This window comes from Carcharhinus amblyrhynchos, chromosome 6 (genome assembly GCF_965287045.1).
Source record: "Carcharhinus amblyrhynchos chromosome 6, sCarAmb.v2.hapA, whole genome shotgun sequence".
Classification (NCBI taxonomy): domain Eukaryota; kingdom Metazoa; phylum Chordata; class Chondrichthyes; order Carcharhiniformes; family Carcharhinidae; genus Carcharhinus; species Carcharhinus amblyrhynchos.
In genome coordinates this window covers 26,870,346-26,886,514 of record NC_137329.1, presented here as the reverse complement: position 1 = coordinate 26,886,514, position 16,169 = coordinate 26,870,346, and the positions used below count along the sequence as shown (strand labels likewise).

Sequence of the window (16,169 nt, the reverse complement as noted above, 5' to 3'; positions counted from 1 at the left end):
ATGAATTACAAATGCCTCCTGTCCCATTCAGAGGAGTGAAACTGAGTAAAAATCCTCGCTCCCTGCGAGCCGGATGCTATTTGTTGCTGATCCCGTTCGGCTCCAGCCTCTGGCGGTGCCTCAGCTTCTTAAAATAGCCGCAAGCCCCCGGAATAAAACCTGGAGCGGGCGGCTTATTGCAAAGCAGCGCCGGCTAAGACACTCCGGGAGCCGGAGAGGGACTCGGAATGGCCGGGACCCCGATCATAGGTAAGGGGCAGCGGGAGAGTGAGAGAGGGGAGCCGGAGGGGACACAGTAACCTTTCCAGTCCTAGGAGCTGGACTCCCAGGCTGTGCAATGCTGGCATCCTGATCTTCCAGGGAGCTGTTTCAAATCCAGGCACTGGGGTACTACTGAGGGAGTTTCTCCCTGTTTCCCCCTGTGAATTGCTGTCTGTATTCGGGTCTCTGCATTAGGATGTTTCTGTCGTGGAGACCGCCAATGAATCTGTAAGAAGAATTACATTCCCATAGCACCTCTCACCTTCACCGGGAGGTCTAGCTGTCCCAGGGTCAGAGTCAGTGAAGTGTAAAGTGCAAGTCACTGTTGCAATGTAGGGCGATCTATCCCAGTCTGGCAAAACAGGACAGGGTCCAAAGAGTTAAAGACAGAGGCATCATCATTTTAATCCCCTTGGACTCAGAATGAGATTACCTGCAGTGCCTGAGGACTGAATAACAGGGCAGGACAGCCAGCCGCTCTGGATTCATTGCAGTTTCAAAGTTACAGGAGGTTTGGATGGAGTTAATGAGGAGGAACGGTTTCCCCTGGGGGAGGGGTGTCAGTATGGCAGGACCTGCAAAATAAAAGGAGAGATTTCCTTCTTTGCTGCAGTGAGCTGTGTTGATCTTGTTCGCCCCAGTCTCTGCAAGGCTGACTCAATAGTAACTTTCAAAAGGGAATTGGATAAAGACATGACGAGGAAAGGTGTGTGCGGAAAGAGCAGAGGAGCAGGACGTCTCGAACAGCTCTCCCTTCAAGCTGATGACAAGCACGTAGTCCAACTGTGCTTATCAGTTTATGATTTTACAGTTTGACCTTTCGGTGACCCAGATCTGACTTTCCCCAATTCTACAGTGAGTCTAGCTCAAAGGTTCCGATCCTCTTCTAAGAATTTCCCCTCCAGGCTTCACGATAATACGTGGTGAGTCTTCGCACAGAACCGATGGCAATCTTAGAATTTTAACCACGGCTGCTTCCAGGACAGACACTGGCCGTTTGGCTCAACTGTTCCAAACCTGTCCATGTTCCACATGAGCCTCCTCCTACACCAAGCTATGAGCGGTTTATACTGCAATCAAGGATCTGCACACCAAGTTTCATGTAAGGAGGTAGGGTTATTTCCATTGGAGGGGAGAATGGGTAAAAAGACGTGGTGGAGGTTTGAGAGAGCGAGCAGGGAAAGGATATTCTTGGTGAATCAGCACTGACTAATGGAGTATTACAGAGTGAATAAGGAGAGAAATGAGGAGGAATGTCTGCACAGGGGTTGTTGGTTCATGGAACGTTTTAACATGGGGAGTGTCAAGAGCAGAGACCCTTGCAGGTTATGGGGAAAGAGAGGGGGATGTGGAAATAATTTGGGATTGATACCATTGACTTGATGAGGTATATCTCAGGACGTTGTGGGAGGTTAGGGAGGAAATTGCGGGTCCCCTGGCCGAGATATTTGAATCATCGATAGTCACAGGTGAGGTGCCTAAAGATTGGCTTTAGTTTAGTTTAATTTAGACAAATGCGAGGTGATGCATTTTGGTAGATTGAACCAGGACAGAACTTATTCGGCTGATGGTTGGGGAGAGTTACAGAACAAAGAGATCTAGGGGCACTTGTTCATAACTCCTTGAAAGTGGAGTCACAGGTGGACAGAGTGATGAAGAAGGCATTCAGCATGCTTGGTTTCATCGGTCAGAACATTGAATACAGGAGTTGGGATGTCTTGTTGAAGTTGTACCAGACATTGGTAAGGCCACACTTGGAATACTGTGTGCAATTCTGGTCACCCTATTATAGAAAGGATATTATTAAACTAGAAAGAGCGCAGGAAAGATTTACTAGGATGCTATCGGGACTTGATGGATTGAGTTATAAGGAGAGGCTGAATAGACTGGGACTTTTTCTCTGGAGTGTAGGAGGCTGAGGGTTGATCTTCTAGAGGCCTATAAAATAATGAGGGGCATAGACAAGGTAGATAATCAATATGTTTTCCCTAAGGTAGGGGAGTCTAAAACTAGAGGGCATAGGTTTAAGGTGAGAGGGGAGAGATATAGAAGTGCTCAGAGGGGCAATTTTTTCACATAGAGGGTAGTGAGTGTCTGGAATAAGCTGCCAGAGATAGTCGTAGAGGCTGGTACAATTTTGTCTTTTAAAAAGCATTTAAATAGTTACATGGATACGATAGGTATAGAGGGACACGGGCCAAATGCGGGAAATTTGGATTAGTTTAAGGGTTTTAAAAAAAAAAGGGCAGCATGGACAAGTTAGGCCAAAGGGCCTGTTTCCATGCTGTAAACCTCTATGCCTCTATCTATGATACAGGACTGTCGGGAGAGATTGGGGTAGTGGGATTAATTTGAAATTGATGCATGGCAATGGGGAGAGATGGGGCAGTGGGATTAGTTTGTGATTGATACGGGGCTATGGGAAGAGATTGGAGCAGTGGGATTAGTTTATGATTGATACAGGGCCATGAGGAGACAGTGGGGTAGTGGGATTAGTTTGTGATTGATACAGGTCTACAGTGAGAGAGATGGGGCAGTGGGATTAGTTTGTGATTGATACAGGGCTATGGGGAGAGAGTGGGGCGGTGGGATTAGTTTGTGATTGATACAGGACTATGGGGAGAGAGTGGGGCGGTGGGATTAGTTTGTGATTGATACAGGACTATGGGGAGAGAGTGGGGCGGTGGGATTAGTTTGTGATTGATACAGGACTCTGGGGAGAGAGTGGGGCGGTGGGATTAGTTTGTGATTGATACGGGGCTATGGGGAGAGATTGGAGCAGTGGGATTAGTTTGTGATTGATACAGGACTATGGGGAGAGAGTGGGGCGGTGGGATTAGTTTGTGATTGATGGAAGGTTATGAGGAGACACTTGGATTACTTTGAGGTTGATGCAGGGCTATAAAGATGGTGCAGGGCAGTAGGATTAGATTGAAATTGATGTGAGGCCTTGGGGAGAATGTGGAGAAGTGAGATTAATTCTAGACTGCTACCGGATTTTAGGGAGAGAGTGGGACACTGGGATTACTTCGTGATAGGCACAGGGAAGAAACTGGGGCAGTGGGATTAGTTTGGGATTGATACAGAGCTATGACAGAAGTCTTGTGGCACAATGGGCAGCAGCTAATGGATGGGCAGTGTCGGTCAGATAGGTGCCAACAGGAAGGAGCTTGATCATCATTTCAGATGAGGTGGATTCAGGAGCTGCCTCCTTGCCCCACTTGTGATGGAAATTGAGGCACTGTGGGTCAGACCTGCCTTTGGGCAGTGAACTGACAAAGACAGCTATGAGGAGAAAGTGAGGCAGTGTGGTTGTTTGAGATTGGGGAGAGATTGGGGCAATGGGGTTGTTTGAGATTAAGATAAGACTATATGGAGAGAGTGGGAGAGATAAGAAGCTGAATGGCATCTCTCTGCACTTTAAATTTTTGTGGTCCAGCGGGATGCTATAATTGTGCACATACAATCCAACACTGGATTGGTTAATCTATGGTTCAGTGCAATGCAGTGTTCTCGAATGTGTAACACCACTAACTGAAAATGTAAAGATTTCAGAGCTATAATCCTGGAAGTACTGTGTTTTCTGAAAGCAAAGTGCAAAAATAAATTGCATTAGCGTAGCATTGCACAACACAAATGGCCATTCGACCCATTAAGTCTGTGTTGCAGAACTTCCCCAGAAACCAAACTCACTAAGTTCAACAGCTGATCCAAATTATCTTACAAAAGCATTTAATATTTGAGTCAGCATAATGCTATGAAAACAGCCTCTCCTTGCCCCTATCTGAGTTCAACAACGGCTCTAACAAGTGAAGCCAGTGTAGTTCACAAAGATATTTGCCATTGTCGTCACATCTAGATAGTGAATTTTTGGTGGCAGTTAATTGTGTATTTGTTAGATTAAAAAAATCACCCCAAACACAGACTGTAACAAACCACAGATACACTGGGTACGTTAAGGAGTTTTCCAGGCTGTTAATCTTACTATCATATTTGTGCTTATCATTGCCCCTAGCTTTACAGTCCTGATGTAGCAACAGGAATTGATCACTCAGCCTGTTCCACAATTTAACACCGTGACTGATCTGCATTCCAAGTCTCCCTATCCATTATATCTTTAGCCAGCAAAAATCAATCACTCTCAGGTTTAAACTTGTTACTTGAGTTACCATTGACTGCTTCTTGTGAGATAAGAGCTCCATGCTACTTCTTGTGCGAAGAAGTGTTCCCTAACTGGACGGCACGGTAGCACAGTGGTTAGCACTGCTGCTTTATAATTCCAGGGACCTGTGTTTGATTCCTGGCTTGGGTTACTGTCTGTGTGGAGTTTGCACATTCTCCTTGTGTCTGCGTGGGTTTCCTCTGGGTGCTCTGGTTTCCTCCCACAGTCCAAAGGTGTGCAGGTTATGTTGATTGGCCATGCTAAAAATTGCTCTTGGTGTTCTGAGATGTACAGGTTAGAGGGATTAGTGGGTGGATATGGGGTAGGGCCTGGGTGGGATTGTGGTTGGTGCAGACTTGATGGGCCGAATGGCATCTTTCTGTACTGTAGGGATTCTAAGTCATTCTAACTTCTCACAGGAATAGCCTGATTCTAATTCTAAAGTGATAGTTGTGCCAGAACATGGTGATTTCTTGAAGTTGTGCCCAGCATACCCTCTAATTCTATATTTTATTCTTGTGCTATGCTTCTAAAACTCAATTCTAACTCTTAAAAACTCTTTTGAATGGACCTAACTTGCATTAAGTTGATCTTTCTCTTCTCCCTAGCTATGACTGTAACACTACATTCTGCACTCCCTCCTTTCCTTCTCTATGAATGGTATGCTTTGTCTGTATAGTGCGCAAGAAACAATAAATTTCACTGTATGTTAATACATGTGACAATAATAAATCAAATCAAACTCCCCCATCAGCGAAATATGTTTCTCTTTATCTGCCCTGTCATAATCCTAAACACTCCAATCTTCCTTATTCCAGGGACAGCATGGTGGTACAATGATGAGCCCTGCAGGCTCACAGCACCAGGGGCCTGGGTTCAATTCCTGGCTTGGGTTACTGTCTGTGTGGAGTTTGCACATTCTTCCTATGTCTGTGTGGGTTTCTTCCAGGAGCTCCAGTTTCCTCCCAAACTCCAAAGATGTGCAAGTTAGGTTGATTGACCATGCTAAATTGTCCCTTAGAGTTAGGGGGATTAGTAGGGTAAATTCAAGGGGTTACAGGGATAGGGCCTGGCTGGGATTATTGTAGGTGTAGGCATGATGGGTCGAATGGCCACCTTCTGCACTGTAGGAATTCTATGTATATAAGCCAAGTTTAGCCCCAGTTGCTATCCCTGGGTGAGATCAATTAACTTGACAGGTACGACTGATGAATCATTGCACCTGGGCTGGCAGTTCTCAGAGAGCACATGTGAGCCTCTTCACTTAAGTTTGATTTGCACGAGCAAGGAATGTTCTAATGGCCCTTGTTTTCCCTTTTCCCCATTGCCTTCACAGCTGAGATGCCCAGGCAATTCCCAAAGATAGCGCAGACAGAGGAGGATGAGCAAGTTCGAATCATAGCGGAGAAGGTCTTTGCTTCTGCTCTGCGTGAAGAAGACACCAAGGAAGCGCTGTCTCTGTTTGACGTTGCTGAAGATTGCCCGATCGGTAAAAAGGAGGCCAAGGAGAGGGAGCTGCAGAAGGAGATTGCTGAGCAGCAATCAGAGACCACAGCAAAGAGGTCAGACCTTCATTGTACAGGAGTGGTCACAACTTGCGTTTGGAGCAATCCCAGCTTGACCCCTTAATAACGATATTGGTCCAAAAGTTCATTGCTTATGCACTTTTGAAGGGAAATCACGTAGCACAGATTAAGGCAAATCAGCCCTTTGACATGGTGGCACAATGGTTAGCACTGCTGCCTCACAGCATCAAGGACCTGGGTTCAATTCCGGCCTCGTGTCTCTGTCTGTATAAATTTTGCATGTTCTCCCCGTGTCTGTGTAGGTCTCGTCTGGATGCTCCGGTTTCCCCCTACAATCCAAAGGTACACTGGTTAGGTTGATTGGCCATGCTAAACTGACCCCAGTGTCAGGGGGATTAGCAGGGTAAGCATGAGGGGTTACTGGAATAGGCTCTGGGTGAGATTGTGCTCAGTGCTGATGGGCTGAATGGCCTCCTTCTGCCCTGTAGGGATTCTATGATTCTATAATTTCTACTTGTGCCAGCTCTTTGAAAGAGCTATCTAATTAGTCCCACCCCTTGTTCTTTCCCTGCAGTCATGTAGATAAATTTCCCTTCGAGTATTTATGTAATTTCCTTGTGGATGTAACTATTGAAACTGCTCCCCCTCCCTTCTAGCCAGTCTAATCCAGGTGGTGATAACTCCCTGCGTGAAAACAAGTTCTCCTCATGTCTGCTCTGGTTCTTTTGACAATTGCCTTCAATCTGTGTCCTCTGGGCATCCCCCTCCAGCCAGTGAAAACAGTTTCTCCCTATCTAATTTTTGGAACAATTCATCATTTTAAATACATTACATTTCCCCATCACCTTCTTAGTTTTTATGTGAACAATCCCAGTTTCTCTATTCTCCCAATATGACACAGTACCGTACGTTGTATTTAATCCTGTGCTGGCCCTGCTCTGTTAGTGTTTGATTAGATAGTGTAGAGGGAGCTTTACTCTGTATCTAAATCATTGTATACCTGCTTGGGGAATGCTTGTTGAGGTTAGTGTAGAGCAAACTTTATTCTGTATCTAACCCATAATATACCTGATGTGGGAGTGTTTAGTGAAATAGTGTAGAGCAAACTTTATTCTGTATCTAACCCATAATATACCTGATGTGGGAGTGTTTAGTGAAATAGTGTAAAAGGAGCTTTACTCTAACACGTGATATACCTGTCAAGGGAGTGTTTGATGGGGACAGTGTAGAGGGAGATTTACTCTGTATCTAAGTCATGATATAGCTGCCTTGAAAGTGTTTGAGAGTACAGTGTAGAGGGAGGTTTACTCTGTATCTAACCCCGTAATGTACCTATCATGGGAGAGTTTGATAGCACAGTGCAGAGGGAGATTTACTCTATATCTAAGCCCATGCAATACCTGTTGGGGTTGGCTTAGTTCAGTTGCCTGGACAGCTACTTAGTGATGCAGAGCGATGCCAACAGCATGGGTTCAATTGCCATACCAGCTGAGGTTATTCATGAAGCCCTTGTCTTCTCAATGTTGCCCCTTGCCTGAGGCATCGTGATCCTCAGGTTAAATCACCCCCAGTCACACCTGCATTAGGATTATCTGGGATTATGGCGACTTTTACTTTATACCTGCTATGGGAGTTTTTGATGGTACGAATAGCAGGATCTTTACTCTCATGATGAAACTACCATGGAAGTCTTTAATGTACAGTGTAGAGGGAACTTTACTGAATCCAGAGTTTTTGTACCTGATAAATTCTGTATACTCCCATCTGAGTGGGGCAGAATTGAGGCTCCTGTCACTCAAGCTATCTCCCCCCCCCCCGCCGCTATGGAAAAGAAGGTTCACAGTAAAAGTTCTCCTGTTATTTGACAAAGAAATAAGTGACCTCCATTTGTTTTATGATCCCTCCACTACTTTTCTTCAGCACACAGTACATCTGTGCTCGCTGGCCCTCACTGAGTCCCAATCTGGGCTCAATTCTAAAATTCTTGATATTTTCAACCATCTCCCTATCTCTGTGACCTCCTTCCACCCTACAATCCCCTGGGTTATCTCCACCCATCTAGTTCTGGCCTCTTGGACATCCCTGATTTTAATTGATCCACCTGTACCTTCAGCTATCTGGGTCCTAAGCTCTGGACTTCCCTCCTGAAACCTCTTTAACCATATTTTCAGTGACCTGCTCTAGTATCTCCTTTATTATAGAATCTCTGCAGTGCAGAAGGAAGCCATTCAGCCCACTGAGTGACCAACTAATAATCCCACCCAGGCTCTATCCCCATAACTCCACGTAGTTACCCTTATAATCCCCCTGACACTAAGGGGCGATTTAGCATGGCCAATCCAGCTAATCTGCGCATCTTTGGACTTTGGGAAGAAACCAAAGCATCTGGAGGAAACCACGCAGACATGGGGAGAATGTGCAAACTCCGCGCAGACAGTGACCCGAGGCCAGAATTGAACTCGGGTCGCCGGCTCTGTGAGACAGCAGTGCTAACCACTGTGCCACCATGCTGCCCCAATATTTGAGCCTTGATGTCCAATTTTTTTAAAGTTACCACTCCTTCCTGTGAAGTCCCTTGGCATGTGAGAGGTGCTACATAAATGCAGGTAGTTGTGGTTGTTGGATTGTCACCTGATCCAAGCTCCAATTCTTTTTTCAGTATTGAATTTTAAACAAATAGCCTTTGATTTGATTTGATTTATTATTGTCATGTATTAGTATTCAGTAAAAAGTATTGTTTCTTGCACGCTATAAACAGACAAAGCATACCTTTTGTAGAGAAGGAAAGGAGTGCAGAATGTAGTGTTACAGTCAGAGCTAGGGTGTAGAGAAAGGTCAAGATAGTGTGAGGTAGGTCCCACAGAGTATCTGAATATTGCAGCAAGTTGGAGATTTCCTGTCACTTGTAACAGCTTTCCTTCTGCATGGCAGATGGCCCCTCAATCATCTTCCTCTTTGTGACCTTCTCTTTTTCCAGGAAGAAGAGTCTGAGGCTGATTCGATCCCATTCGTTGTCCTTGCAGATCCCAGCTTCCGATGTGAATTTCCCACTGGATTCCCCATCCTTGACCCCACAAACGCCCATTCAAAATGTTCCTTTGTTTGGAATACAGCTGCCCTACGACGTGCCTGAGTTCCAGCGAGTGACCATTACTGGAGACTACTGCGCAGGGGTAATGAGCACACCACTACACCCAGACATGCATATGAGTATATAGATTAGGATTGGAGTAGGCCACTCAACCCCACTAACCTGCCCTGTTATTCAATAAGATCATGGCTGACCTGACTGGAACTTCGGCCTCACATTCCTGCCTACCCCCGATAACCTTTCATCCCCTTGTTTATCAAGAATCTATCTACCTGTGCCTTAAAAATATTAATAGGCTTTGCTTGTGCCAGCTTTTGAGGAAGAGATTTCCAAAGACTCATGACTCACATGAGGAGAAAACAATTTTCTGCAATAACATTTAAGTGGCATCTTATCAAATACCTTCTGGAAATTGAAGGACTGTACAACCACCTTTATCCACAGCATTTGTTACTTCTTTAAAGAATTCCAGTGAACTGGTTCAACATGATTTCCCTTTCACAAAACCATATTGACTCTGCCTGATTATCTTGAGGTTTTCTAAGTGCACTGCAATAACGGCTGGAATATTTCCAAGGCCATTCATTCCGGTGGAATGGCACGGGCGGCATGGTGGCGCAGTGGTTAGCACTACTGCCTCACAGAGCCAGGGACCTGGGTTCAATTCCGGCCTCGGGTCACTGTTTGTGCGGAGACTGCACTTTCTACCCATGTCTGCATGGGTTTTCTCCAGGTGCTCCGGTTTCCTCCCACAGTCTGAAAAGTATGTGGATTAGGTTTGATTGGCCATACTAAATTGCCCCTTAATGTCAGGGGAATTAGCAGGATAGATATGTGGGATTACAGGGATAGAGCCAAGCTGGGACTGTTGTCAGGGCAGGCTTGATGGGCTGAATGGTCTCCTGCACTGTAGGGATTCTATGATTCTCCAGTCCCACTGCAATGAATGGAGATGTAACTGAGTTGCAAATTCTCCATCCTCACTTGTAGCAGCAGGGAGGCGTGAACAGTCGGAAAATTCCGACCCACATCTTTAATAATAAATTTCTCTAAGATACATGTGAAGCTAACTGGCCTGTAGTTTCCTGCTTTGTCTCCCTCCCTTTCTGAAAGGAATAACCGTCACAGTTTTAATAAATCCTCAGCTTTGTTTTCATATTGCTGCCGATCCTCACCCTTCCCTGTCTCTGGAATATCCATGATGTGGAGATGCCGGCGTTGGACTGGGGGAAACACAGTAAGAAGTCTCACAACACCAGGTTAAAGTCCAACAGGTTTATTTGATAGCAAAAGCCTCAAGCTTTCAGAGCGTTGCCCCTTCATCAGGTGAGTGGGAGTTCTGTTCACAAACAGGGCATATAAAGACACAAACTCAATTTACAAAATAATGGTTGGAATGCGAGTCTTTACAGGTAATCAAGTCTTAAAGGTACAGACAATGTGAGTGGAGAGAGGGTTAAGCACAGGTTAAAGAGATGTGTACTGTCTCCAGACAGGACAGTAAGTGAGGTTTTGCAAGCCTAGGCAAGTCGTGGGGGTTACTGATAGTGTGACATGAACCCAAGATCCCAGTTGAGGCCATCCTCATGTGTGCGGAACTTGGCTATCAGTCTCTGCTCAGCGACTCTGCATTGCCGTGTGTGGTGAAGGCCGCCTCGGATAATGCTTACCCGAGGGTCAGAGGCCGAATGCTCGTGACTGCTGAAGTGTTCCCCAACAGGAAGAAAACAGTCTTACCTTGACAACGGGTGAATGAACACCACTCAACAATCACTAGGCAAGAGTGTTCTCTTCCTATTGGGGAACACTACAGCGGTCACAGGCATTCGACCTCTGACCTTCGGGTAAACGTTCTCCAAGGCAGCTTTCATGACATACAACAACACAGAGTCACTGAGCAGAGACTGATAGCCAAGTTCCGCACACATGAAGACGGCCTCAACCAGGATCTTGGGTTCATGTCACACTACCTGTAACACCCACGACTTGCCTGAGCTTGCAAACTCTCACTAACTGTCCTGGCTGGAGACAATACAGATCTCTTTAACCTGTGCTTAACCCTCTCTCCACTCACATTGTCTGTACCTTTAAGACTTGATTATTTGTAAAGACTCGCATTCCAACCATTATTTTGTAAATTGAGTTTGTCTTTATATGCCCTGTTTGTGAACAGAACTCCCACTCACCTGATGAAGGGGCAGCGCTCCAAAAGCTAGTGGCTTGTGCTAATAAACCTGTTGGACTTTAACCTGGTGTTGTGAGACTTCTTACTCTGGAATATCCTCCAGCCCTACAACCTCCCAGGATATTTGTGTTTCACCAGTTCTGAGATTTTTGAGCATTCACTATTAAGAAGCTGGACTTTCAGTTGTGTGAGTTCTGGAATTCCCTCATCAAATCTTTCCAACTCTCCTAATAAGGGATAAACGTGTTAGAACTGAAGTGAAGAGAAATTTCTTCTCCCAGAGGGTGGTGAATGTGTGGAATTCACTACCACAGAATGTAGCTGAGGCCAAATTGTGTGATTTCAAGAATAAATTAGACACACAGCTCTTGGGGCTAAAGGGGTCAAGGGATATGGAGGGAAGGTGGGATATTGAATTTGATAATTAGCCATGATCAAAATGAATGGCGGGGTAGGCTCAAAGGGCCAAATGGCCTACTCCTGCCTCTGGTTTCTATGTTTCCTCCTTCTAAGGTGCTGCTTAAAAGCTGAAATAAAAACAAAGTTCTGGAAATGCTCAACATGTCTGGCATGGCCCCTGTGGAAAGAGATAGAGTTAGCATTTTGAGTTATATATGACTCTTCTCCATGCTGAGTTCTGAGAAAGAGTTGATTCTTTGATCAGGTATTTGGTCATCTGTTGACATCTCCTTAAGTGGCTTTGTTTGATAAAGATGGATAGGTTTTTGGGTATTAAGCAATATGGGGATAGTGAGCGAAGGTGGAGTTGAGGTAGAAGATTGGCCATGGTCTATTGAATGACAGAGCGGGATTGAAGGGCCAAATGGCCTTCTCCAGCTCCTGCCTCTTATGTTCCTATGAACTGGAATTTGCATCCTTGTTATCTGACAAATCGAGATTAACAATCGTTGCTTTACATGGGACACGAGCACCAGAACTTCCCAGGGATGTTCACACATACCCTCATCCAAATCGGCGGACTGCAAATTCAGACTAGAATGATGGTCCAAGTTATTTATAAGTTGGAAAATTTACGGGCATTCATAGGGTAACCAGAAACCAACATGATACATCCAGTCCGAGATCATAGGTACTTTTCAAAACTGCGCTTGATGATAAAGGACTGTGGACGGGATTTTCCAGCTGTGCTTGCATCAAGACTAGAAAATCCCACCTCAACCGACCTTTGTATGGTCCTTGTTCCACCCACTACGATTCCCTGGCAGGCGGGATGGGAAAATTCTGCCCTGTGGGTCATCAGCTGCAAGTGGCTGGATTGGAAGAAAGTGGTTGAGGAATGTGGGGTAACTTATAGGGAAATAGGCAGGGAGTAAGCAAGATAATGGGGTTGTGCAGAGCTAAATTGTCTGCATCTTTAAGACTTGAATAGCAGGTTAGTTGTAAAAACTTGCATTCTAATCAGTAATCTGTAAACTGTCTGTGCTGTCTGAGGCCAGAACTCTTCATTCACCTGAAGAAGGGGCAAACGCCAAAAGCTTGTGAGTTTACTATCAAATAAAATGATTGGACTTTAACCTGGTGTTGTCAGACTTCTTACAGTTTACAGAGCAAACAGGGGATGCCCAAGATAATGGGGGGTGTGCAGAGCAAACAGGGGATGCCCAAGATAATGGGGGGTGTGCAGGGGAAGCCACAGATGCCCGAATGGGGTGGATTACAATAATGACCAGAACTGATGTAAGCAGGCACAGTTAAATACAGCTGGAATTCTGCCCGTGTTGGATAATTGAATGTTTGACCATCTGTTCGACTCAAGTAGGTGAGGTGCGAACGGCAGATCAGTCGATTTAGAGAAAGAATCAAAAATCAGCTTAGCCCTCCCTCCAATCCACAACCCCAATCTGCATTAATATCTCAAACTGGATTGGTCACAACATCATTCTGTCTTCAGAGACAATGAACGGATGAATACAGGCAACACTCTCGAATGACAAAAAACAGTCCCCCCTCCTTGCTCCATTGAGAAAGTAGATATTTCTGTGAACTCAATAACGAAAAGTAAAGAAGCCATAATACTATCCTGTAATAACACAGACCCAACCATCAGTTCAATTAAACTAGATCCTACATTGAAAAAGTTGTTTACTGATTGTTTTAACTGATTTTTTTCCCCTTATTATTCATATTTCATATAATTTCATTTTACCTGCTTCTTGTTTGCACCTTATGTCTAACTTAAGGTCAGTTGAATAGAGTGAGATGTACCGCCTCAGGACTCTCCTCACTTTCCTTAAACAAATCTGCAATAAGAAAAATTGATATTAGTAACTGTGACCACAAAGCTGTTCAATTATCTTAAAAACCCATCTGGTTCACTAATGTCCTTTTGGGAAGGAAGTCTCCTGTCTTTACCCGGTCTGGCTGAGATGTGACTCCAGATCCATAGCAATGTGGTTGATTCTTAACTGCCCTCTGAAAAACCCAGCAAGACAGACACGACCAGCTCAAAAGCAAATAGATAGGGTAATAAATGCTGCCTTAGCAGTAATGCCCACATCTCGTGAAATAATAAAAAAAAATGTCTCCTCTACCCATCCCCACCAATAAAATCCTAAAAATACTTTTAATAGAAGTGTGCTTAGTGCATTATTCTTGAACATTTGTTCCCCAGCACTAATCTAAAGTTCCTGTGTACTTGATTTGTATTTCATTTACAAATTTGCACTTATAAATTTAGCAGTGTTATTCTTGAGTTAAATAAACATAGTGCAGTTTATTTATTATTGTTCCTGTGCAAATCAGATTAGACTTTATTATTGCAATATAAAAGAAGGGAACTAGTTAAGTCACCAAATTGGAATTACATTGAATTATACAGAGCTTTTTCATGTAGTAATTCTTGGAATGTGAGTATCGCTGGCAAGATGAGTCACCATCTTGTACACAACTGAGTATCTTGCTGGGCAGTTTCAGAGACTATTAAGACAATTACACTGCTGTGAGTTTAGAGTTGCATGTTGCCTTCTACCAGGCAAGGATGGCTGGCTTCCTGCCTTAATGGACATTGGTGAACCAAATGAGGCTTTTGGGCATTTTCAATGCTCACCGTTGCAAAGAAACAAACCATTGAGCAAGTCAGCTGGTGTTTCTGCTGTTCCCACCCTCCCTCCTCTCACGCTATCTAATCATTGGATAATATAAACTGGGAGTTTAAAGGTAGGGCTGGGAAGGTTGGGGGGAGACTCTCACAGTTCGGGGAGGTGTTGAAAAGGGAGTCTTCACACAAGGGATTGTGAATCTGTGAAATTCCTGCCCAGTGAAGCAGTTGAGGCATCTCATTGAATGTTTTTACAGCAAGGATAGATACATTTATGAACAGTGAAGGAATTAAGGGTTATGGTTAACGGGCGGGTCAGTGGAGCTGAGTCCATGACAAGATTAGGCATTATCTGACTGAATGGCAGAACAGATGGCCTACTCCTGTTCCGAGTTCTTATGTTCTTGATTTTTGATCAGTGAGGTGTAGAAAGAAAGAAGAGCATGCGGACTACCCTAATAGATTTCAATTCTGTCTAACCCAGATCACCGTGGAGGACTATGAGCACGCTGCGAGAGGACTGATAAAAGCCTTGTTCATTCGTAAGAAATATATGCGTCTTGCCTACCAGCTATTCCCCAGAACAACAGGACAGTACCTACAATCAGTTGAAAATGATCAGTGGCTAGAGGAAGATGAAGTTCTGCCAGGTAATTGAGTGTGAGTGTGTGTTTGAGTGTGTAGTTGGGAAATATGTTTGGTATTTAAGTGAGAGTGTCAGTGCAATTGGGGAGTATGTATGTGTGTTTGAATGTGTATTTCTGTGTGCATCTGTGTATTTTTGTGTGTATTTAGAAGGTGCTTATGTGTGTGTATATCTGTTGTTAGGAAATAGAGACAATCTAAGTAATTTTATATACTTTTTGGGGTGTTAGACATGAAGTATATATTTAAGTTTAATTTGTGTTTCTGCATTTGTGTTCTTAGAAAGGGTTACAACTTCAGATTAGCCTCATGTTAAACAAAGATACCTGAAAGTCTGTAGGTTTTGATTCACTTTAAACTTTGCCTGTATTGTAATGAAGGTTTTACGATGTAAAAACAATTACAGGGTTTTTAAAAACTGAGCTATTTGCTTAGCAACCAGAGGCTCACACCAAAAAGCAGAACTACTTTTTTCAGATTGGAACCAGACCATATAGCAACCCAGACATTCCTATGCAGGCCCAAGGACAAGTTGACCATATTAAGTGCATGGCAGTGCAAATAAATTTAAAAATGACCAATGAATAGTCCATCCACTGCAAGAAAAATTAAAGGGAACATTGGCTGTGGAACTGGAAGAGACTAGAGAGGTGGGGAGAATTGAGACCATGGAGGGAAATTTGAAAACCAGGATAAGAGTTTTAAAATCAAAATGTTGCTTAACCAGGGAATACAAAAACTCGAAGGAATACAAACAAGTTCATGAAGCCTCTCCTGATAATTTAACTTCTTAAGCTTAGCATCAACTCTCATAAAAGTCTGACACAGTTACACTTTGGCAAGTAAGGAAAAGTGCTTTGGGTAATCAGAAAATCTTGGAGTGTCAGACCAATATCAATAGAGAGCAGGGAGTGAGTGTGGCCTGATTGAATAATGATGTGGGTATGCTAGCGTTGGACTGGTGTAAACACAGTAAAAAGTCTGACAACACCAGGTTTTAGTCCAACCGATTTATTTGATAATAGACTCACAAGCTTTCGAGGTTTCCCTCTTCGTCAGGTGAATGGAGAGTTCTGGCCTCAGACAGAGCATATAAAGCACAGACAGTTTAGAGATTACTGATTAGAATGCGCATTCCAATCAGTAATCTCTAAACTGTCTGTACTTTATATGCTCTGTCTGAGGCCAGAACTCTCCATTCACCTGACGAAGAGGGAAACCTCGAAAGCTTGTGAGTCTAT

The 16,169-nt window shown here is 44.1% G+C and overlaps 1 protein-coding gene across 6 annotated transcripts in view; it reads left to right on the top strand.

The window, feature by feature from the left end:
• LOC145343771 (AMP deaminase 3-like) overlaps positions 1 to 16,169 on the top strand; it is a 58,917-nt gene that overhangs the window by 6,090 nt on the left and 36,658 nt on the right. For 2 of the 6 annotated variants that reach the window (XM_080190091.1, XM_080190090.1), the window contains exons 2-4: positions 5,760 to 5,985; positions 8,927 to 9,122; positions 14,768 to 14,933. In XM_080190091.1, the coding sequence (XP_080046217.1) occupies positions 5,765 to 5,985; positions 8,927 to 9,122; positions 14,768 to 14,933 (583 nt within the window). In that variant the 5' untranslated portion in view covers positions 5,760 to 5,764. Of the gene's footprint in view, positions 1 to 143; positions 250 to 304; positions 1,372 to 5,759; positions 5,986 to 8,926; positions 9,123 to 14,767; positions 14,934 to 16,169 lie in introns of those variants that run through there. The other 4 variants (XM_080190086.1, XM_080190088.1, XM_080190085.1 and 1 more) reach the window with 4 other exon arrangements.